This window comes from Apodemus sylvaticus, chromosome 4, assembly GCF_947179515.1.
Source record: "Apodemus sylvaticus chromosome 4, mApoSyl1.1, whole genome shotgun sequence".
NCBI lineage: Eukaryota > Metazoa > Chordata > Mammalia > Rodentia > Muridae > Apodemus > Apodemus sylvaticus.
Window position 1 is genome coordinate 15,738,237 of NC_067475.1, and position 22,176 is coordinate 15,760,412.

At 41.1% G+C, this 22,176-nt stretch overlaps 1 protein-coding gene across 1 annotated transcript in view; it reads left to right on the plus strand.

Moving 5' to 3' along the window:
• The window catches only part of Clca2 (chloride channel accessory 2), a 30,571-nt gene that overhangs the window by 3,556 nt on the left and 4,839 nt on the right, over positions 1-22,176 (plus strand). The window contains exons 3-11 of the mRNA XM_052178478.1: positions 410-560; positions 3,873-3,981; positions 5,195-5,354; positions 11,247-11,474; positions 12,809-13,039; positions 14,480-14,657; positions 15,401-15,507; positions 18,335-18,559; positions 20,487-20,757. Of these exons, the coding sequence (XP_052034438.1) occupies positions 410-560; positions 3,873-3,981; positions 5,195-5,354; positions 11,247-11,474; positions 12,809-13,039; positions 14,480-14,657; positions 15,401-15,507; positions 18,335-18,559; positions 20,487-20,757 (1,660 nt within the window). The remainder of the gene's footprint in view (positions 1-409; positions 561-3,872; positions 3,982-5,194; positions 5,355-11,246; positions 11,475-12,808; positions 13,040-14,479; positions 14,658-15,400; positions 15,508-18,334; positions 18,560-20,486; positions 20,758-22,176) is intronic.

Below are 22,176 nucleotides of genomic sequence, written 5' to 3' on the forward strand. Positions count from 1 at the left end.
AAAAGACAGGGATAAAGGGAAACATTGTCCTTTCGCTTGCACTGACAGAGTAACATGCAAACTGAGAATGGCTCTAGGTCTTTACTGTGCAGTCCTGGATGGTGTGTAAATACTATTAAATCTTCTTGATTTCACAGCTCTTTATAATGTCATGATAACATAACTTTACAGTACGGACGTCTGAGAATATGGGAAGGGAGTGAAGGAAGGGAAGAAATTCCATGCGGACTGGATAAACTCTTAAAAGAAATCTTTCTGAAAGTGCCAAAGAATTTAGTTAGCTATCAGAATATCCAAACTCAAACTACAAGGCATTCTTTTATTTTTTAATCTGCTTTTAAATCGTGCATACTTGCCTACAGTAAAATTACAGTTTGCATTTCCTTAAAATGCTTTTGTTTTAATTTAGGCAAATGTCATAGTGGCTGAGCAGAATGGGGTGTCTGGGGATGATCCCTACACCCTACAACACAGAGGGTGTGGAAAAGCGGGGAAATACATCCATTTCACCCCCAGCTTCCTACTCGACGATGAGGTAGCAGCAGGATATGGCTCACGTGGTAAGTTCATCTCATAAGAAACATCCCCCCTCAATGGTATAAGATTTTGTGCTTGGTGCAGAAGAGACTTCTAAAACCTGCAACCAACCTGTCAAGGACTTCCGTTTTAGTGAGAGGAGGTCAGGTGTCCATGGAAGGGAAGGGACAGGATGAGCCGGGGAAGACCACAGAGCAGATTAGGTATAGAGCACTGCTCTGAGAATTCAGTGAAGACAACCAAGCCAAGGGTTGTCAGCATATGTCTTGCAAAGGAGAGGGTTAATATCGTTTTCATGGGTGGAAAGAAGAGAGGGCAGGGAGCATGTGAAAATACTGAGGCTGTGGAGGAACCCACAGCTTTGAGGGAAGCCTTTGACCCGCAGTCAGGGCAGAGCTTGGGTAAGGAGGGAAATGCCAGCGTGCACCCAGCAGGCGGGTGGTGTGAGCACCCTGGAATAGCCACACTATGAAGTCCCCACTGAAGATTCAGGCATATGGGGACAACAGTGCCATATAGCTTTCAGCAGATGTATCTGTGAGGGAATTCTGGGTGTGGGGAGATACATGGGGACACTATGTGGATGTGCTCGGGAGGCTTGAATGGAGAAGGGAAAGAGAGAAAGACCAGAGCTGGCATCCAAGCAACACAGAGCGCCCACGCCCAGATGCTCTGCCGGATCTCACTGAAATAGTTCCTTATGAAATCCTAGTGGCCCTAAGTGGTGAGTGCTCCAGAGTGCAGGAGTTATGAGTAACTGGCTGCAGAGCATAAATCAAGAGGTGTGTGAGGATGGCATTGAGAACCAGAAAGGCACTGGGAAATTGGGTGAACTGTGGAAAGGGGAAGCTATGGCTGGATTAGGTAAGAAGATGGCGAAGAGCAGCAGACTGAATACAACGTGTCAGGCTGTGGTCAGATATGGGCGTCTGGAACTCAGGAGAAAGGTTATGACCACTCGCCTGCAGACTGGCGGACCTTGTCTGAGCTCTGAGGAGACACTAGGCCAGGGCTAGCTCTAATCTGCAATTTTTGGTTCAATTTTAAATAGAACCTTTCAAAATCTTTTTTATGAAATTTAAAACTAGGTAGGTTTTGTTATCCCTGCTTAGCAAGCAGGAGTGAAAACAGTCATAGGATGCTGGCTCCAGCATGGCCTTGGTGGGGACAGAATGACATGGCTTCTGCCCCTGGGACAGGCCCAGCACAAGTGTCAATGGTTGCTGTGGGAGTAAGGCTTGTCTGTATGATGTACATAGTTTATGTTCCTCCTTCAAGGAATTCCTCACTGTTAATGCTACTGACTCCATGATAATCAGAGACAGCCAGAGTCCAGGTGACGAAGGGTGTGGCTAATGTCTCAGCAAAATGGTAAATGCTGGGACCTTCAGGACAGCCCTTCAGACTGTGGAAAAGAACTCTAAAAACATGGGTTTAAAAATATATAACTTCCCAAAAGATAAAGATGAATTATATGATCAGCTTCATGAATCTAAAGGAACAAAAGCAGCTGCGCTGTGAGCCAACTTATCAGACGGATACTAAGGGAGGGGATAGATTTAGGGAGTGGTGGTCACAGAGGATCCCACCCTTTTGTTTACGCTTATAAAGGCGGACAGATTCCTGAGTGTGGGGTCTGGGACAGAGCAAGGTTATGCCCAGGTGTGGAAGAAATGGTGATTTCAGGGCAGAGCAAGGTTATGCCCAGGTGTGGAAGAAATGGTGATTTCAGGGCGGGGTCCTACCCAGCAGGCTTAGCATGTGCACTTTACAAGGGCAGGCAGATCTCTGAATTCTTCTGCACAAAGAAAATGTGTGCTTGCTGTCTTCTGAGAATTAAAGAGCTAGAGTCACAGAACGCTGGTTCACAGGATGATCAAAAGGAAATCTGAAGTAAATGGCTGGACTGATATGTAAAATAATAAACTGGGCTTATGACCTGCAGGCGATGAGCTATCCAGAGAACCGGGGTGGGCGTGGGGAATAGTGAGAGAGAACTCTTTGAAGAACTGTCTTGAGTAGAGAATACAAGAGAAAGCTGTCTGGAGATCTCCAGAGAAAGTAAAACAGGGAGGTCAGTCTGCAAGGTGCAGACGGGTCTTGCACAGAACAGAGGCCATCACTTGGACCCACAATTTGGCTTCGAGCCGTTTGTTTTCTTCACTCGTAGAGATCCCTTTTCTCAGAACCCCTTTTCTCAGAACCCCTTTTCTCAGAACCCCTCTCCAAGCTGAGGTGGGCCCTTGGCAATAGGATATTTTATAAAACTTTTAAAACTTGGATTTCCTCCCTTCTGGGTGGCAAGTATGAGGAGTGGTGCTCTCTGAATCTGCATACGATTTCATCAGCGCCTCTAGATCCATGAGTCAGTCGGCACACACTGTCTCTTAATGCTTTCAGCTGTGGCCGTTTCCTCCCAAGACACAGACATGGCGCAACGTGTCACAGAACAAGTCACTACAGCAAGCAGTCCCTGAGTTACAGAATCTATACTAATTCAGAAAAAAGAAAAGGACATGTTCTTTGTTTTGGGAAGGGTGTTTACCTGGAAACCTTCCATGGGGAATAATTAACTTCTGAGATGAATGTGGAAGGAAATCTAAGGTTAGAGAGGACAAGAGAAGCTTGTGAAGGATTTGATGTTAAGAATGAGAGTTTGGAAGAAGAAGGAGGAGGAGGAAGTAGAAGGAGAAGAAGAAGAAGAAGTAGGAGAAGGAGAATGAGAATGAGAAGGAGAAGAACAAGAACAAGAACAAGAAGCAGGAGGAGAAGGAGGAGGAGGAGAAGGAGAAGAAGAAGGAGGAGAAGAAGGAGAAGAAGGAGAAGAGTTAGAAAATGGGATAAAAGAGAAGGGAGCATCGAGCTGGAGAGTGGTCCTGTGATCCTGACCCTTCCTTCTTCCCTGGTTCCCAGGTTTCAGTCATTGCTGTAGACTGGGAAATGACCTGCAAGAGAGCAAGCAGGCTTGGGCACAGGCTAGACTTAGGAAAGCTTTAGTTGATTGCACGAATATACTTCTTCTCTTTACACTAAGACCTGAACCTGCTGGGCTGCTAAGTAAGAACTTGTTAGACAGCATCAGCGTGGGAGAGAATGTGGAACTCCCTGCCACTACCATCAAGTGGGTGATGTCTAGCTGTCTTGGGAGCAAACATTTTTCATGCTCACATTCTCTGATGGTAGGGATGAGGTAGGAGAGAATGGGGAGGGAAGTGACCCTAACTTCAACTCTTTGGAAGTAGAGTATGGTGGAGTGGTCCTATGTCTTCACTGATCAGCAAGGCCTGTTGCTGAGATTTTAGGCACTCAAAAAGCTGAAAGCCTCTCTTTTCCAGGCAGAGTGTTTGTCCACGAGTGGGCCCATCTCCGCTGGGGTGTGTTTGATGAATACAACAATGACAAGCCATTCTATGTGAATGGACGGAATGAGATTCAAGTCACCAGGTCAGTGGTTTGTCTACTTAAACATCACTACTGAGTATATTGAACATTTCAAAAACTAGAAGAAAACATTTGAATTTTTTTATAGTAAGTAGCTAGGCATAGTGATACATGGCTATAAAATTATAATCCCAGCACTAGAGAGACAGAGGCAGACTGTCATAAATTCAAGATTAGCTTTGTCTACACTGAGTTCTAGGCCAGCCAGGGCTACATAGTAAGAGCTTGTCTCAAAAAGATAAATATAAAATGATAAATGAGAAGGTAGGTATGTTTGTCTTGATTTAATCATTGTATGGCATAAAAATAAGTTAATAACAATAAGCATGTATTAACATGGAGTAAATTATTTGTCATTTTTAATTTTTATAGAATTTTAAAATGGACAAATGTTTATGTGCTTCAAATAAGAACAGTAAAACATAATATCCTTTGCCATCTTACTTACCTTCATTCTGCTTCCTCTTATAACCTTCGAATAACCATCTTGATTCATTTCCTATTTACTTGGTCTCTACAAAAATTTCTAATAAACATGAATATATATTTTTCTCATCCTTTAAAAAATAATCTCAAAGTATTCCATCATGTGGTTAAGAAATAACTTATCCAATCAGTCTCCTCTTGCAAGACATGGAGATTAATAGGCACCTTGTGTGGTTGTCAGTATCTCCTTGGTCCATAGCCTCATACACAGCTATGTCATAGCTCTGCATAGAAATCCATACATTAAAAAGCTTCGAAGGATTCAGGGTCACAGGGCATTCAGCTAGTAGATACAGACCTTCAGTTTCACTTTCATGTGGCACCGTTTCTCACCCACATAGTAAAGTTTGAAATATTTTAATGAAGACAGAATCTTTCCAAAGATCACCATTATGGATTCACTGTCTATTATGTCCAGTGGAGCACTGACTCAGGATGTCGCTGGCCGCTGGCCTGGTCCTTCCTCCCCCAGTCTCTCTAAGTTTCCTTCTACCTTATCTCCCTCTGCTGGCTAAAGATTTTGGCAATACAAACTGCTTGTCCAAATTCAAGGCTTTAAAAATCAAATGGAGAGACTATATTTTCAAATATTTCCTGAAGAGAACATTTAAGAATATTTATACATGTCTACTGAGCTATAATCTTCAAAATGAACTATTAAAAAAGATAATCAAGAAAAAAACACGTATTTCTAAAGAGACCCAGTTCCTAGCTTCTCATCCACTTTCAGGTGTTCATCTGACATCACCGGCATTTTTGTGTGTGAAAAGGGCCTTTGCCCCCACGAAGACTGCATTATTAGCAAGCTTTTTAGGGAAGGATGCACATTCCTCTACAACAGCACCCAGAATGCAACTGGATCAATAATGTTCATGCAAAGTTTACCTTCTGTAAGTACATCCTTGGGATGACAGACTCCTGTAAGTTTCCAGTTCTTTCTCAGATACACAGATATGTCTAAGTATGTAAAAGGTGGGACTATTAATTACTGGAAGCCCGCTCCAGCTGTGGAATGGGCTGAAATGAGATGCAGCTTTGGATGAAGACTGATGATCCCCATCCTTAAAATCTTACTATTTGTTTCTGGCAAAACAACTAAAACCATCTCTTAAAACTTTCTTTCTGAAAATTATTTGAATTAAATCAGGAACTCTATAAAATCCTTAATTAATCTAATCAGCATTAATTTATGGAAGTTTATCTTTATGTTGGTTTTCAGGAAATCTGCCCAATAGGATGGGCCAATGCCCAGGAATCATTAGACTATGTAATTGTGATAGGAAAGGGATGCCGCTAGTAAGAAACAATCCTGGGACGAAATCTCTGAAAGTCCTGCAATTCAGAGCTTTCCCATTACAGCCAAGCAAAGTGGTGGGCCATTTCCAGAAAAATTACTGATCTGCCCTTAGCCTTTCCTAGATGGCTCCTGACAGTAAAGAGTCATTAGAGCCTGAGGATCTACAGTTCATTTAGTTTTTGTCTTATATATTTCTAAAATCTCTTTCCTCCAAATGATAGCTAATATAGATTGTTTTGAAAAGAAAAAGTCCACTTTCCAGGGAGAGTGCTTAATAAGACGACTTTTGAGGCTATAGAAGGAGCTGCTGTGAGTTGGTCTTCCTTCTCGGTCACCTCATAAGAAGAGATATGAAGTTTTCAAGAAGGAAGGAGTGAATGACTACACTTCTTTTAATTTGTTTTAAAAAATCTTGAATTTCAAAAGACAGGCAAGCTAGACCAGGGAGGGAACTAATCCCCCGCTCTGCACCTAAATCTTGTTAACTAATATTTTATGTTAACTAACAAAAGATGAGTCTGGACATCCATTTAAACACTGTTATTTAAAAGAGCATTGAGTTACAGGATCTCTGTCTCTGGACAATCTGTTTTCTCTAAGAAAGATGTCACACTTAAAGCCAAGCTGTCACCAGAACCTTGAACTAATAAAGAGCATGGAGGTGCCTGGAGATGGTCCTGTGCCTCAGGGCTCCATAGCCAAATAATTCTGGGAAAATAATTCGTAGGTCTCTCAGGAGTGCTGACAAGTCTGTGAGCCCAAATAAGACCACCACTTCTGCTCAGAGGGACCTGCCGGAAGCCCTCAGGTCACAAGAACTGAGGAGCAGCCTGGGACAGGGTCCTTCCAATTTCCATCTGCAACCAGAGATGATCCTGTACCATATCACTCTATACTCAAATACATCAGAAGAGAGCTGGTCTCCCAGGAGTGCTGAGTTACCTGTGAGTTCACCACTTCTGTTCAAATTCCTGGCCCAAGAGACACCCACCCTGAGCCATCAGGATATAGCAACCAAGGAACAGTCAGAGACAGGATTCTTCCAGTCTCCATCTGCACCCCAGAGCTGATCCCTTCCACAGCTGTTCACACCCAAATTTCTCCCAGAGAGAACTGGTCTCTAAGGAGTACTGACCCTCAGGCTTGCAGGAGGGACAGTCCACAACCAGAGACAGCAAGACTAGCTAACAACAGAGATAACCAGATGGCGAAAGGCAAGGATAAGAACATAAGCAACACAAACCAAGGATACTTGGCATCATCAGAACCCAGTTCTCTCACCACAGTGAGCCCTTGATACCTCAAAGCAGCAGAAAAACAAGACTATGATTTAAAATCACATCTCATGATGGTGATAGAGGACATTAAGAGGGATATAAATAACTCCCTTAAAGAAATACAGGGGAATACAGGTAAATAGATAGAAGCCCTTAAAGAGGAAGCACAAAAACCCTTTAAAGAGTTGCAGGAAAACACAACTGAACAAGTGAAGGAATTGAACAAAACCATCCAGGATCTAAAAATGGAAGTTGAAACACAAATGGAAGTAAGAAATCACAAAGGGAGACAACCCTGGAGATAGAAAACCTAGAAAAGAGATCAGGAGTCATAGATGCAAGCATCGCCAACAGACTACAAGAGATAGAATAGAGAATCTTAGGTGCAGAAGATACCATAGAAAACGTTGACACAACAGTCAGAGAAAATGCAAAATGCAAAAAGCTCCTAACCTAAAACATCCAGGAAATTCAGGACACAATGAGAAGACCAAACCTAAGGATAATAGGTATATAAGAGAGCGAAGATTCCCATCTTAAAGGGCCAGTAAATATCTTCAACAAAATTATAGAAGAAAACTTCCTTAACCTAAAGAAAGAGATGCCCTTGAACATACAAGAAGCCTATAGAACTCCAAATAGATTTTATCAGAAAAGAAATTTTCCTGTCAAATAATAGTCAAAATACCAAATGCACAAAACAAAGAAAGGATATTAAAAGCAGTAAGGGAAAAGGGTCATATAAAGGCAGACCTATCAGAATTACACCAGACTTCTCACCAGAGACTATAAAAGCTAGAAGATCCTGGAGAGATGTTATACAGACCCTAAGAGAACACAAATTCCAGCCCAGGCTACTATACCAAGCAAAACTCTCAGTTACCATAGATGGCCAAGATATTCCATGCTAAAACCAAATTTACACAATATCTTCCCACAAATCCAGCCCTACAACGAATAATACATGGAAAACAACACAAGGAGGGAAACAACACTGTTGAAAGAAAGAAATCTTTTAATAAACGCAAAAGAAGATAACCACACAAACATAAAAATAACATCAAATATAACAGGAAGCAATGATCACACACCAATGGACTCAATTCTCCAATAAAGAGACATAGACTAACAGACTGGATACCTAAACAAGACCCAGCATTTTGCTGTATAAAAGAAATGTTCCTCAGTGTCTAAGAAAGACACTGCCTCAGAATAAGGGCTAGAAAACAATTTTCCAAGAAAATGGTCTCAAGAAATAAGTTGGAGCAGCCATTCTAATATTGAATAAAAGCAACTTTCAACCAAAAGTTATCAAAAAGGATAAGGAAGGACACTTCATACTCATCAAAGGAAGTCTATCAAGAACTCTCAATTCAGAACATCTATGCTCCAAATGCAAGGGCACCCACATTCATAAAAGAAACTTTACTAAAGCTCAAAGCACACATTGCACCTCACACAATAATAGTGGGAGACGTCAACACCACACTCTCATCAATGGACATATCATGAAAACACAAACTAAACAGAGACACATTGAAACTAACAGAAATTATTGACCAAATGAATTTAATAGATATTTGTAGAACATTTCATCCTAAAACAAAAGAATATGTCTTCTTTGCAGCACTTCATGGTACCTGCTCCAAAATTGACCATATAACTGGTCACAAGACTGGCCTCAACTGATACAAGAAGTCTGATATATTTCAATGTATCCCATCAGATCACCATGGACTAAAGTGGGTCTTCAATAGCAACACAAACAACAGAAAGCGCACATACACATGGAAGCTGAACAATGCTCTACTCAATGATGCCTTGGTCAAGGAAGAAACAAAGAAAGAAATTAAAGACTTTTTAGAATTTAATGAACATGAAGACACAACATACCCAAACTTATGGGACACAATGAAAGCAGTGCTGAGAGGAAAACTCAGCTCTGAGTGCCTCCAGAAAGAAACTGGAGAGAGCATATACTACCAGCATACACTAACAACACACTTGAAAGCTCTAGAACTAAAGAAGCAAATACACCCAAGAGGAGTAGACAGCAGGAAATAATCAAACTCAGGACTGAAATCAACCAAGTAGAAACAAAAAGAACTATACAAAGAATCAACAAACCCAGGAGCTGGTTCTCTGAGAAAATCAATAAGATAAACCCTTAGCCAGACTAACCAGAGGGCACAGAGAAAGTATCCAAATTAACAAAATCAGAAGTAAAAAAGAGAGATATAACAACAGAGACTGAGGAAATTTAAAAAATCATCAGATCCCACTACAAAAGCCTATATTCAACAAAACTGGAAAATCTGGATTAAATGGACAGTGTTCTAGACAGATTTCAAATACCAAAGTTAAATCAAGTTCATATAAATCATTTAAACAGTCCCATAACCCCTAAAGAACTAGAAGCAGTCATTAAAAGTCTCCCAATAAAAAAAGCCCAGGACCAGATGTGTGTAGTGCAAAATTCTATCAGACCCTCAAAGACCTACTACCAATACTCTTCAAACTATTCCACAAAATAGAAACAGAAGGAACACTACACAACTTGTTCTATGAAGCCACCGCTACACTGAGTATTCTCCCTTGGAGATGGAAAGGTTTCTGGCTAATCAGGAACTTGTCACAGTTTCCTCTCATAAGGGACTTCATGAGAGATTTTTTTTTTTTACTTCTATCATGTTTAATGTTCCAAATAGATTTTAAAAACTGGTTGAGTGCATATAGCTTTTAGCTTCAGAAGACATCATGTATATTTAAGAGGCATTTAACTATTATAAATTATTTAGATGACTTAAAAATTGTCAATACTGAGTTGTATATTTTAAAATAAATTTTATTATTTTAATATAAAATAAAATATAAAAATTTATAAAACTCTAACCAAAAAAGGAAGGAAGAAAGAAACAGAGAGAGAGAGAGAGAGAGAGAGAGAGAGAGAGAGCATGGAACCGGAATGGAGGTAGTTGACTCATTCACGGGTGCGCCTGATCCAGCCTGCATGGCTTCACTCATCTACAGAGCTTCACAAAGACATGAAAGTCATTCTCTGTGTATCTGTTCCCTGCTGTGCTAGGAGTGGGCACATTTCTTTATGGAATATTCTCCTTGTCCATGGCTAATCTTGGCTGCTTGCTTTGGGATGTTCCCCTCTCCTCCCTCTCTCCCTTCCTTCATTTTGCTAACTTGTTTCTTCAGTCTGGTTTTAGTCCATGGTAGCCATCATTTGCAAGGTGAAGAGGGCTGTTCATATGTCTTGCCTTTTTATCCATTGTTTTTAATTTATAACTTCTGTAGCTTCTCCTCCAATTCTAGGTGTTTGACCCATGTTGCTTGTGATTAGATACATTTTTTTTCAGTGCTATGAAGAACGTACTCAAACACAAAGAGTCACAACAAATTTCAAGGTCAGCTAGCTGCACTCATGACATGTAGAAAAAAAATTACTAAACAAAGCAACACAGGTTTGCTCCTGGCCCCACCTCACTGAGAAGCTAAGCAAGTGGCACCCAGCTTCAGTTCATCCTCTGTGTAACAGTGATGAGACTGGAGAACCTATAAATTTCTTTCAAAGTCTAAACGCCTGTGCCTCTCTTTGTAGAACTACCTCTTCTTCATAGGGCTGGAGCCCCTGAGAGAAGACAGCCGTTACCTTATATTGCAAGCTGTACGTTTAAGAGGGGGTGGGAAATGCTGGTACAGGTTGATTATTATTAAATTAGTTACAGCTAGATTTCCAAATGGGCAAATTGTTTCAGGAAGTAGATTTAAGAAGTTTTGTTCTCATTCTTCCCTCACAAAGATCAATATTTGAACTACATCAATATATGTTGACATGTAAAACAAGATGCAGTGTTAACTTAATGGGATTCCAAAGAATGGGCTGTCCAGAATTAACATCTCTCAGGGTGTTTCTTTAGCACAATTTCGTGGAAGGGACAGGGGAGTTGTCTCTTTAAAATTAAGGTTGTGTACACAGCCTGTTCTGTTTTCTTAGTGCAAACACATTTTTATGAGAGATGGCTTTCATGACTATAGGGCGCTGCTATTTCAAGCAAAAGGGTTATTTGCAAGCTTGCTGCCACTTTTGAGAAAAGGAAGCATATGACCTTTCTGTCAGCTCTGGCCTTCTTTGACCTGCTGCCTGACTTAAATGAGAAGTATGTTTGGTCTGCAAAGGCTGTCTTGTTCCTTTCCAGGTGGTTGAATTCTGTAACGAAAGTACGCACAACCAAGAAGCGCCAAACCTTCAGAACCAAGTGTGCAGCCTTAGAAGCACCTGGGATGTGGTCACAGACTCCTCCGACCTGAAGCACAGCCTCCCCATGCGAGGGGTTGAGCCTCCAGCCCCTCCCACATTCTCCCTCTTGCAGGCTGGTGACCCAGTGGTCTGCTTAGTGATCGATGTGTCCAGGAAGATGGCAGAGGTAAACACTGACTCCAAATGATTGAAAACCATTCGGCCCCAGCCCCCAAGAAAAAGAAACTCTTTTTTTTGTTCTTCAGAGTATAATGGGGTGGGGCCACAAAAGGTTTTAAAGCGTCCAAGATATCTTATTTTCTTGAGAAACAGGTAGGATAAACTCAGGAGGCCCAGGGATTGAGATAGTGAGATAAATGAAATCCACACATGATCCCTGACCCCATTAGCATCCCCATGTTGGGCTGATTGTAACTTTTCTCTCCCTTCACCATGATGGAGACAAAAGCTATTGTGTTCCTACTCACCCTCTGTACTGTGTGAGGAAGGGAACCAAAGCTATTAAGAATTGATGTTTTCTGTGCCCACGCCAGCTAGGTATCCAACTCCAGGGAAATGGGAAGATAGAATGTGAAACACACACACACACACACACACACACACATGAATAAAAGTGTGGCATTTTCAGGAAAACAATGCAACTAGATGTCACTACATTAAAAGAATTAAGCCATAAAAATTATAAAATTTGAAGGGAGAATTCAAAGTCTGTGTTTTATCTACTCTACTAATCTTCTTCCCGGCTTGTAAGAGAAATAATATTTGGAGAGAGTCAATAAATTTAGACTGTCTAGTTTGAGGTATCCATGAGACATTAAATTGGTAATGTGTCCTGAGAAGTGTGAGAGGCTAGGGGTTGGGGGAGCACTGCCATCTCTGAGCAGCTGGTCACTGAGACTCCACATACTGTCTCCTTCCCTCCCTTTCGGGGCTATCACAAAGTGCCTCGTTAGGAGCACTAGTTGGTAGCATTATTGCAGTGCATGATTAGTGCCTGTCACATATTGCTGGTAATCCTTAGAGCAACTATAAAACCAATAAACATATTATTATGATCACTCCATAGACAAAGTGTCCAGCCTCCAATAGCACGGAATGGGCACAGGTGTTATCATCTACCACACCTCTGTCACTGGATCCTTTGTAATGTCTCCTCTCACTTGGACTGAGTTTTTTTTTTTAATCAGTTACATACCTGTTTCCAATCGACATCATAGGTTGTTAAATTCTGAGTTGGAGTGCTGGGTGAGGATATGTCATCTTAATTGTGAATAGCTTGCGGCTCAGCATTCTTTGCTCTACACACCCCAACACACATCTCTCAGCATATAAGTAATTGGAAAATGTCCTAGAACCATGCCACTCTTTACAGCTCTAAGAACTGTACGGTGTCTATAAAAAATAACGCACATTTTTGCAAATTGGGTTACTTCATTGTCATTGGCCTACCAATCAAATATCATTTCCTCTTTTTTTTCTTCTCTTCTTTTGGGGGCCTAGGGAGACAGACTCCTCCGACTACAACAAGCAGCAGAACTTTACTTGATGCAGGTTGTTGAAGCTCATACTTCTGTGGGCATTGTCACTTTTGATAGCAAAGGAGAAATCCGAGCCCAGCTGCAACAAATTAACAGTGATGATGACCGGAAGCTGCTGGTTTCGTACCTGCCAACCAGTGCGTCTGCCGAAGCAGAAACGAACATCTGTGCAGGGGTTAATAAAGGCTTTGAGGTAGAGTGCCCAGAGTTCCGGTTGCTTTACTATCCTCTCTTTCATTTTTTTTTGTTTTTTGTTTGTTTGTTTGGATTTGTTTTTTTCGAGACAGGGTTTCTCTGTGTAGCCCTGGCTGTCCTGGAACTCACTCTGTAGACCAGGCTGGCCTCGAACTCAGAAATCCGCCTGCCTCTGCCTCCCAGAGTGCTGGGATTACAGGCACGTGCCACCACTACCCGGCTATTCTTTTTTATTTTGGATGCCAGGTTTTCCTTGGATTTGTTTGTTCTTACAGTGCGGCCAGAGCAGCCCTGGCTATGGGAGAGCAAGGGCGGGTGATCCCTAACGTCAGGGTTTCTTTCTTCCTCTCATTGCATTCCCTGGGCCTGACAATGTAACCTACGTCATGATTAATTAGTAACTCCTCTATGACAGAATGAATAAATAAATAAGGACGATGGCTAAGGGACTTAATTATTGTTCAGTCTTTCCAAACTGCCCCTATTTATTCTGAAGTCACCCCAGCAGTAGCAGTTGTTTCAATCAACATCATCATTTTTGGTCTCTGCCTACAGACAAACCAGATTTCAATGACAAGAATCAAGAGAATCAGATGGGCAGTGGTGGCGCATGACTTTAACCAGTACTTGGGAGGCAGAGGCAAGCAGATTTCTGAGTTCAAGGCCAGCTTGGCCTACAGAGTGAGTTCCAGGACAGCCAGGGCTATACAGAGAAACCCTGTCCCAAACACACACACACACACACACACACACACACACACACACACACACAGAGAGAGAGAGAGAGAGAGAGAGAAGAGAGAGAGAATCTGAGACGATAAATAAGTTCAACACTCACACATATTTGAGAACCCACATATGTGGGTACAAACACACAATTAGGAAAAGATGTGTACCTCAGGAATGACAGAACTTATGTAAACCAGCATGTGAGGTGCACATGTCCACCATCTGACAGACAACAAGACATCAGCTATGACTGTTGCCACCCACAGACAACAGTTTCCCAACCCAAGCTGCCCACTGACATCCAGTGACTGAAAGACAGGACGTGGTGATGTGGCTCAGTGGTAGAGAGCATGCTTAGTGAGCCTGAGACTTTAAGTCTTGTGTTTCTGATGTCATTGATCTGGTGTGTGGCCTGGCAATGAAAATTTTAAACACTGCCATCTAGTTCTGAGGTGTAACTAAGGTTGAGGACCATTGCTCTAAGCCATCTTAATGGTCACCGACTAGATCTTAGAGGCACAGATCTCATCTAATAATGAACACTATCTTCTATGAAGTAAAGTGAGGTAAGGAGCCATAGGGCACAGGGAACCTTGGAGAGGTGTAGGCAACACTGAGAACCAATTATATATGAGAATGAACTTCTCTGTTTGGTCACACAGCTTGAGTTACGGTTCCTTCCAAGTAACTGATGGCTATCTGTGTTCAGGTGATTGAGAAGCAGAATGGAAGAGCAGATGGCTCTGTCATGATACTGGTGACCAGTGGCACAGACGGACACATTGCCAACTGCCTGCTTACCATGATGAGCAGTGGATCCACCATTCACTCCATGGTCCTGGGTTCCTCAGCAGCCAGAGAAGCGTGGGAATTATCTCATCTTACAGGTAAAAATCTCCTAAGTAGGCATCTTTTAGAGAATGCCCTTAAGCTGTGAAACCCAGGTTACTGATCTTAATTGGAAAAAGAAAATAGGAAAGCTTTCTTTGAAAACACACAAATCATTAGTAAACATAACTATTTTCCCCCAAATTTTGAATGTTTTCTCTAGAGTTGAAATTTTACACATCCGATGAAAACTGTTTTTATTTTTATGATTTGCTAAACTAGCCTGAGAACGTGTAGTTTTGAAGCTGAAATCATATTGACTAGCTGTGACCCATTCTAGAGCAGACACACAAGCAGCATGGTAAGATACACACCTGCCTTTTTTTCTAGATGAGGCAAAGATTAATTTCATCTTCTATTCCATAAAAATTAATGCAACAGATTGACCGTTGAGAGTTAAGATTTGTTGGTTTATTTTTTAAAAATAGTGCTCTCAGAGTATAAATGCAAAGACATAGCCATGCAACTATTAGCAGTTACTCTAAATTATTTAGGAATTATTTTGGATCTCAGACTATCCTGTAAGGGTTTTCTGCAAAGAGCCTAAGAAAACTGCCATGAATTGACAGTTAAATCACCTCAGGCCTCATAGTTACATCAGATGTCATTCAAAATGAGCCAAGCACACCTTCTGCTACCTCACACTATTACACTCTATTGTAGACACAGTTTGTCAGAGAAGATTTACTCTTTTATTTTTGTTATCTATCTTAATGGTCGACATTCAAATTATGTATTACAGGAGGTTTAAAGTTCTTCATTCCAGATAACTTTACTTCTAATGGAATGACTGAAGCTTTCAGTAGAATCTCTTCTGGAACAGGAGACATTTTCCAGCAAAGCTTGCAGGTCAGAATGTCAGTCTTTCTATACATGGAGAGTGGACCAGATGGACTAGACTGTCTGCATCATTAATTTTTTCTTTTTTTAAAAATTTGATATATTCTTTATTTACATTTCAAGTGATTTTTCCCTTTCCTGGATCCCCCTTCCCTGAAAGTCCCATAAACCCTCTTCCCTCCCTCTGTTCCCCAATCCACCCCTTCCCACTTCCCTGTCCTGGTATTCCCCAGCACTGCTGCACTGAGCTTTTCCAGGACCAGGGGCCACTCCTTCCTTCTTCTTGGGATCTGCATCATTATTATTTTTTGAATGTGGAACTCTCTGTTTGCGTAAAGTTCTAAGGAGCGTCTGGGTATCCTCAGAGCCAAGCGTCATTTTATCTCCCATCTATACGGCTCATTTCCAGGAGTTATTTTCTATAATGACTTCAGATTTCGAGGTCCATGGAAAGACTTCTTTGTGACAGAAAATAGAACTAGGGGAGGGATAGGACAGATTGTGGTCAGGTAGGGTAGGGTGGGATGGGTGGGGCAGAGACAAGGACCAAACCAAAAGTAAGAGGCTGTATTTTCATTTCTTCAGTCTATTAACTTGTCCTCAACCACACTGTCTTTCTCTGGCTGTGTCATCATCTTGATAAGGAATATTAATTATTTCATAAAGTTCTAGAAGTTTCTAGATCTCTATCTTCCCTCTTGCTATTTGTTGGGAGTGCTAATAACCTCCTTAATTAGAATGACTTATTTGATTTGGGGCACAAAAACTTCCTCTTATCAAGCTGCCTTTAAAGGGGCCACTTTTTCAACCCATTTGGACACAATTGAATAATGTTTCTAACAGAATTTCACCTGCAGTTTCCTCACAGATGGCAAGTAAGCCAGCCAAGTTATGCTTGATGTAAACAATGAACCCAGTGAATTATTGTCAGGAAATATTTAACATGCAGATATATATCTACAGTAAAGATAGTAATAGTCCCCTAACTATAAGTCAAATGAATGCAGCAAGACATATTGTTATCAAGTGATCAAAGGTCAAAGATAAAGCTTCATAAAACATCACATAAGGGTTTCCTAACTCAGCAGACAGGAGGCATCTAGACAGGAATGATAAAGGCCTGGAGAGACAGTCAAGGTGCTACAGAAAAACACTGCCTACTAATAGTATTCTACTTAGCAAACTGAGGCTAGCCCAGTAGGCCAGGCTGGTCTTAAACTCTAAACAATCTTCCTGCTTTAGCCTCCCAGACGCTGGTATTACAAACGTGGGCCACTGTGCTCGGCTAGCCAATGGAATTTTGACAAAAACATTGAGAACATGCACTGAATAGAGAATATTTTTTTTCAATAAATGTTACTAGAAAGATTGAACATTCCCAGGCAGAAGATTGAAAATATCCCAGTATCGTTCACCAGGGTCAAAAGCCACGTCACAGGGATTAACATCGTCCTGGTAAAACCTGACATTGAAACTACTGAATATAATGCAGTAGAAATATTTCAACACTTTAGGATGAACAAGAGTCTTTGCAGGGAGACAGTCCGAGGATAAGATCCCCAACGCATGGAAAACAAAAGCTAAAATGACTAATTGGATTGTATTAAACTAGAATGGTACTTAGCAAAGGAAGCCACCAGGCCGGCACACACAGAGCCTGTGGAAGGAGGCAATATTTGAAAGCTGTGCTCCAACAAGCAGAAGATAACCAAAATAAATGAGGAACTCCAATAACTACAGCAAAGGTGGAAATAACCCAACTTTTAAAACCAGGCAATAAGCCAGATGTGGCTGTGCCCTCTTCTAATCCTAGCACTGGGGAGGCAAAGGCAGGAGGATCACTGTGGGTTCAAGGCCTGACTGGTCTACAGAGCAAACTCCAGGAGAGTCAGGGCTACACAGAGAAACCCTGTCTCAATAAAGGAAAAACAAACAAATAAGAACGACAAAAAAACAACAGGACAGCAAACCCAAAAGTGGACAATATTAAAAAGGAGACATACAAATAGCCAACAGGTGCATGAAAAGATGTCTAAAATAGCTAATCACTAGAGAGATAAAGATCGATACCACATTGAGATAGTGTGGTGTTTCCAGAAGAATGGCTGATATGAAAAGGTTAAGAAGGAATGTTGGTGAGTGTCCACAGTCGGTGAGAGTGTAGGTACAGTTGTTAAGGAGAACGCCATTAATCTTCCTTGCAAAACAAAAATGCAACCACCATGTAATTTTTAAAATTCCTTTGTAAATTTCTTACTACAACTTGTAAAAGCCTCTGGCTATCGTGATATGAATTAAAACCATTTAAACATATTAACAAGCAAAATCCTCTAGGAGCGCATTCTCCTCATGATTGGTCACGTGAAGCCAAGGCTCGTTTTCATAATAGATAATATGGGAGCAGCTAAATTAATTTTGAGGTGTAATGGAGGGGACTGGAGGTTAGCGCAATGGTAGAGCATTTGCCTGGTGTGAACAAGCTCTTGACTCAATCCCCAGCATCACAGGAAACAACCAAACAGATGAAGAGCGAAGCCCGGTATGGTGGCACACAACTATATATAATCCCTACATTTGGAGACCAGAGGATAAAGAATTAAAGGCTAGCCTGGCCTACCTGAGACCTGATCGCAAACCAAAATAATAATGCATTATACTTTAGCTGTAAGAAGATGGGTTTTACTAGTTATGTAATGTACTGTTCTGCATTAATTTAAATATATACAAGACAGACCTGAATTAAATGCCTTTTACTTTTGTCTATTCATATTTTTTGCTATAAAAGAAGGAAATTTTATAAATTTACTATAAACTTTCACATACATCTCGTTAACAGCTCGAAAGCATGTGTGAAACTGTACAACCCCAGCACCAACTGGCGAATACAGTGACTGTGGACAGCACTGTGGGCAATGATACGCTTTTCCTTGTCATGTGGCAGACTGGTAGTCCCCCTGAGATTGTATTGTTGGATCCTAGTGGAAGAACATACGACACTGGTGACTTTATCACAAATCTGGCCTTTCGGACAGCCAGCCTTAAGATTCCGGGGACAGCTAAGGTCAGTGTGACGACCCTTTTATAACAAACTACTCAGCCAAGTGAAGAGTTTGCAAATGAGTCTCAAGCTTAGATGTGTTGTGTAAAGGAAATGTGCTGTCTCATCAAAATTTCATAAATCCATTTTTGTAGATGTTAAAACGTTAAGAAGAGAAACTGAAGAAATACTGTGATTTTTCTTTTCTTTTCTTTTCTTTTTTAATTAGATATATTCTTTATTTACATTTCAATGATTTCCCCTTTCCTGGTTCCCTCCTCCCCGAAAGTCCCATAAGCCCCCCCCCATTCCCCAATCAACTCCCTCCTTCTTCCCTGTCCTGGTATTCCCCTACACTGCTGCATCAAGCTTTTCCAGGACCAGGGACCTCTCCTTCCCCCTTCTTGGCCATCATTTGATGTGTGAATTGTGTCTTGGGTATTCCAAGCTTCTGGGCTAATATCCACTTATCAGTGAGTGCATGCCACGTGTGTTCTTTTGTGATTGGGTTACCTCACTTAGGATGATATTTTCCAGTTCCACTCATTTGTCTAAGAATTTCATGAATTCATTGTTCTTAATAGCTGAGTAGTACTCCATTATGTAAATATACCACATTTTCTGTATCCATTCCTTTGCTGAGGGACATCTGGGTTCTTTTCAGGTGCTGGCTATTATAAATAGGACTGCTATGAACATAGTGCAGCATGTGTCCTTATTACATGCTGGGGAATCCTCTGGGTATATGCCCAGGTGTCCTTGTTCCCTTGATGAGGAAAGGTCAGAAATGCACTGAAGGAGAAATCAGAGAGCAATGAAGATGGAAAATCCTTTGAAAATGTCTTGTTATGTGTCAAGGGTTACTATGGTTAAGAAAACAACTTGCTTTTAGCAATAAAAGTATTAATAAATGCTAAAACAAAATAGAAGATCAACTGAAATATGTCTGTGACTGCAGCATTAAGTTCTAGATAAAACCTTGTCACATTCACAGTGCTTTTATAGCATTATTAGTTTTTGAAAACTATATCTCTCTTTACAGGAGATATCCATATAGATACAGTTTCCTAAATGTTTGGGAGCAGCTCTATATAGACTTTATAACATGACTAATAAAGTATGTAATTTTTTTGTACCTGCTGTGTTCTGCTTGAACTTAGAATAAACAGCCTGAATAGTTGAGTCCAGGCACTGTGGCACACAACTGTATGTAATTCTTGGTTTTGGAGCTAGTCTGAGCTACCTGAGACCTTGTCACAAGCAAACAAATATAGACATAAGTACTAGGTTCTGCTAGAACATATATGAGGACAGGAAGAAGAAGCTCCCTAAAGGATGAGATGCATACTCCTGAAAGATGGATAAGTATGTGTAGACATGTAGTAGAATTTATCAAAATTACTCAGTGTAAACACTGTTCAGTTCTGACCTGTTTATAATAGTAGGTTATATATTCTAGCACTATGGATACTTTTTTGTTCTTTGAAATTTTGGGGACTGGGCTTGAGAGGCAGGGAACAAAGGATGCTGTTATATTAGCTCAGGGTGTCTATGGATACCACAATGACATTCTTAATTTATATAAATCTGTCAGTTCTAAAAGTGAATTAAAGTATTTAATTTTATTTTGGGAAAAGGGGTCCATATTAATCATTGCAAAGTCCTGACACATTTGCCAGGATGTTTTAAATCTGGGAGTCAAAACGTATCCTCGCTGCTCCAAATAAACTCAGAGGTATTTATGCCCTAGGTCTGCTTAACAGTCAAAGTGGCTGACTAGACGTCACTTATCTCTGAGTGCCTTTCCTAACGTCTTTTCTTGCATTTTAAAATAATGCAGCATCAATAAACAACTTCTTCTTCTTCTTCTTCTTCTTCTTCTTCTTCTTCTTCTTCTTCTTCTTCTTCTTCTTCTTCTTCATGATTGACAAAACAATGTCTTATTTTGTAGCATGGGCGCTGGATTTACACGCTGAACAACACCCACCATTCTCCTCAAGCTCTGAAGATGACAGTGGCCTCCCGTGCCTCCAGCCTGGCCATGTTCCCAGCCACTGTGGAAGCCTTTGTGGAAAGAGACAGCACCTACTTTCCTCAGCCAGTGATAATTTATGCAAATGTGAGGAAGGGTCTGTATCCCATTCTCAACGCCACTGTGGTGGCAACAGTTGAGACGGAGACTGGAGATCCCGTTGTGCTGCAACTTTTGGATGAAGGAGCAGGTAAGGAGGAGCAGCTTGGTGTCACACTGCTATGAGGTTGTAGAGGTGCTAATAGCCCCTGGGAATTTCCTTGAGTCCAACTGCTTTCCTAGTCAATCTTATCAGATACCTGTTACTCATATGAACCTTGATCAAAGACTGGTCCTCTTCTGTGAAGAACTTGCCCAGTTCCACACGTTTCCCCTGAGCATGCATCTTTGGAAGGGATGCACATAGTAATAAGGGAAGAAAGGGATATCTACCCATTCCATAGACATAAAACTGAGGCTTAGAGGGACCCAGCTTCAACTGTCCTGGTAAAGATCCATAACTTAAGTCCAAGTTCCCCGACTCCCTAGACAAGGCTCTGTCCCATTTCCTTCTGCATCAGTGATTAGAAGAGGTGACTGCAGAGGCTGTAGGGGATGGACAAATCTCCCCTTGCAGGTTCTCAAAAGAGATAGGCCATCTAAATGACACTAAGTGCCAAGGTTTGGTTGTCTTGCCATCGACAAAAAAAGTACAAAAACAATCCAAGTCTTCATGAGTAACATGGTTATTACTTATTTTATGTATTTCTAGTTTTCTCATGCTGTAGAATGGGGAAACGTAGAGCAGAGAAAGCTGGCATCAGAGCACTTTAATAACACAGTATCACCATTTGGAGCTCGAGGTGTAATCTGAGAACCCATATGATCTTGAGGATATGACAGGCTTCTTCCCCAGTGTGACAAACTGCTTTAAAAGCACTGTTGTTCCGGGGTCTAGAGCTTTCCGCTCTCAGCCACAGACTTGGCTTTGAATTTTGCTGCCCTCTGAGAGTCACAATGAAAAAAGAAAGCCAGCACTGAACAGGCTCTCAGAATGCATCCTGTAACAAGACACAGTGCGCAGGAATCTAGGCCTGCTAAGTGCAGCACAGGGAACTCCCTCCACTCTAACTGGCAGTCAAGCGTGTCCTCCGATGAAGAAATCAACTAGCTCTGCACTGTATACAAACTACCAAAGCTGCTTAACAATTCGTGTAGGGCTGTCAACCAAAGACTTCTCTTGAAATGCAATGAAAATGTATATATGTACACTTGAATCCATATTTTGGAGACATTTTATTTCAAAGGGGTGAATAAATATGACCATATGATGATAAATAATAAAGAATGTGCTTCATTTTCATAGAAACTGTTACTAGCTTTTTAGTAGAAAATAGATAGGCTCATAAGAATGGAAGCTTTCAAGGTGAGTTTGAAGTGTTATCATTGAAAGAGGCAGAGGCCACCCACCTTCAGAAGAAGCTGGGTGCATTCAGAGTGATAGAGTCATAGGTCATTCTGCTTTAGGAGACAACCCCAGGAAGAAATTATGATGCCATCATATTTTAAACCTCATGATAATATCAAAAGAAGCTACAGTAGCATACCCCAAGATGGAAATGATATTGCA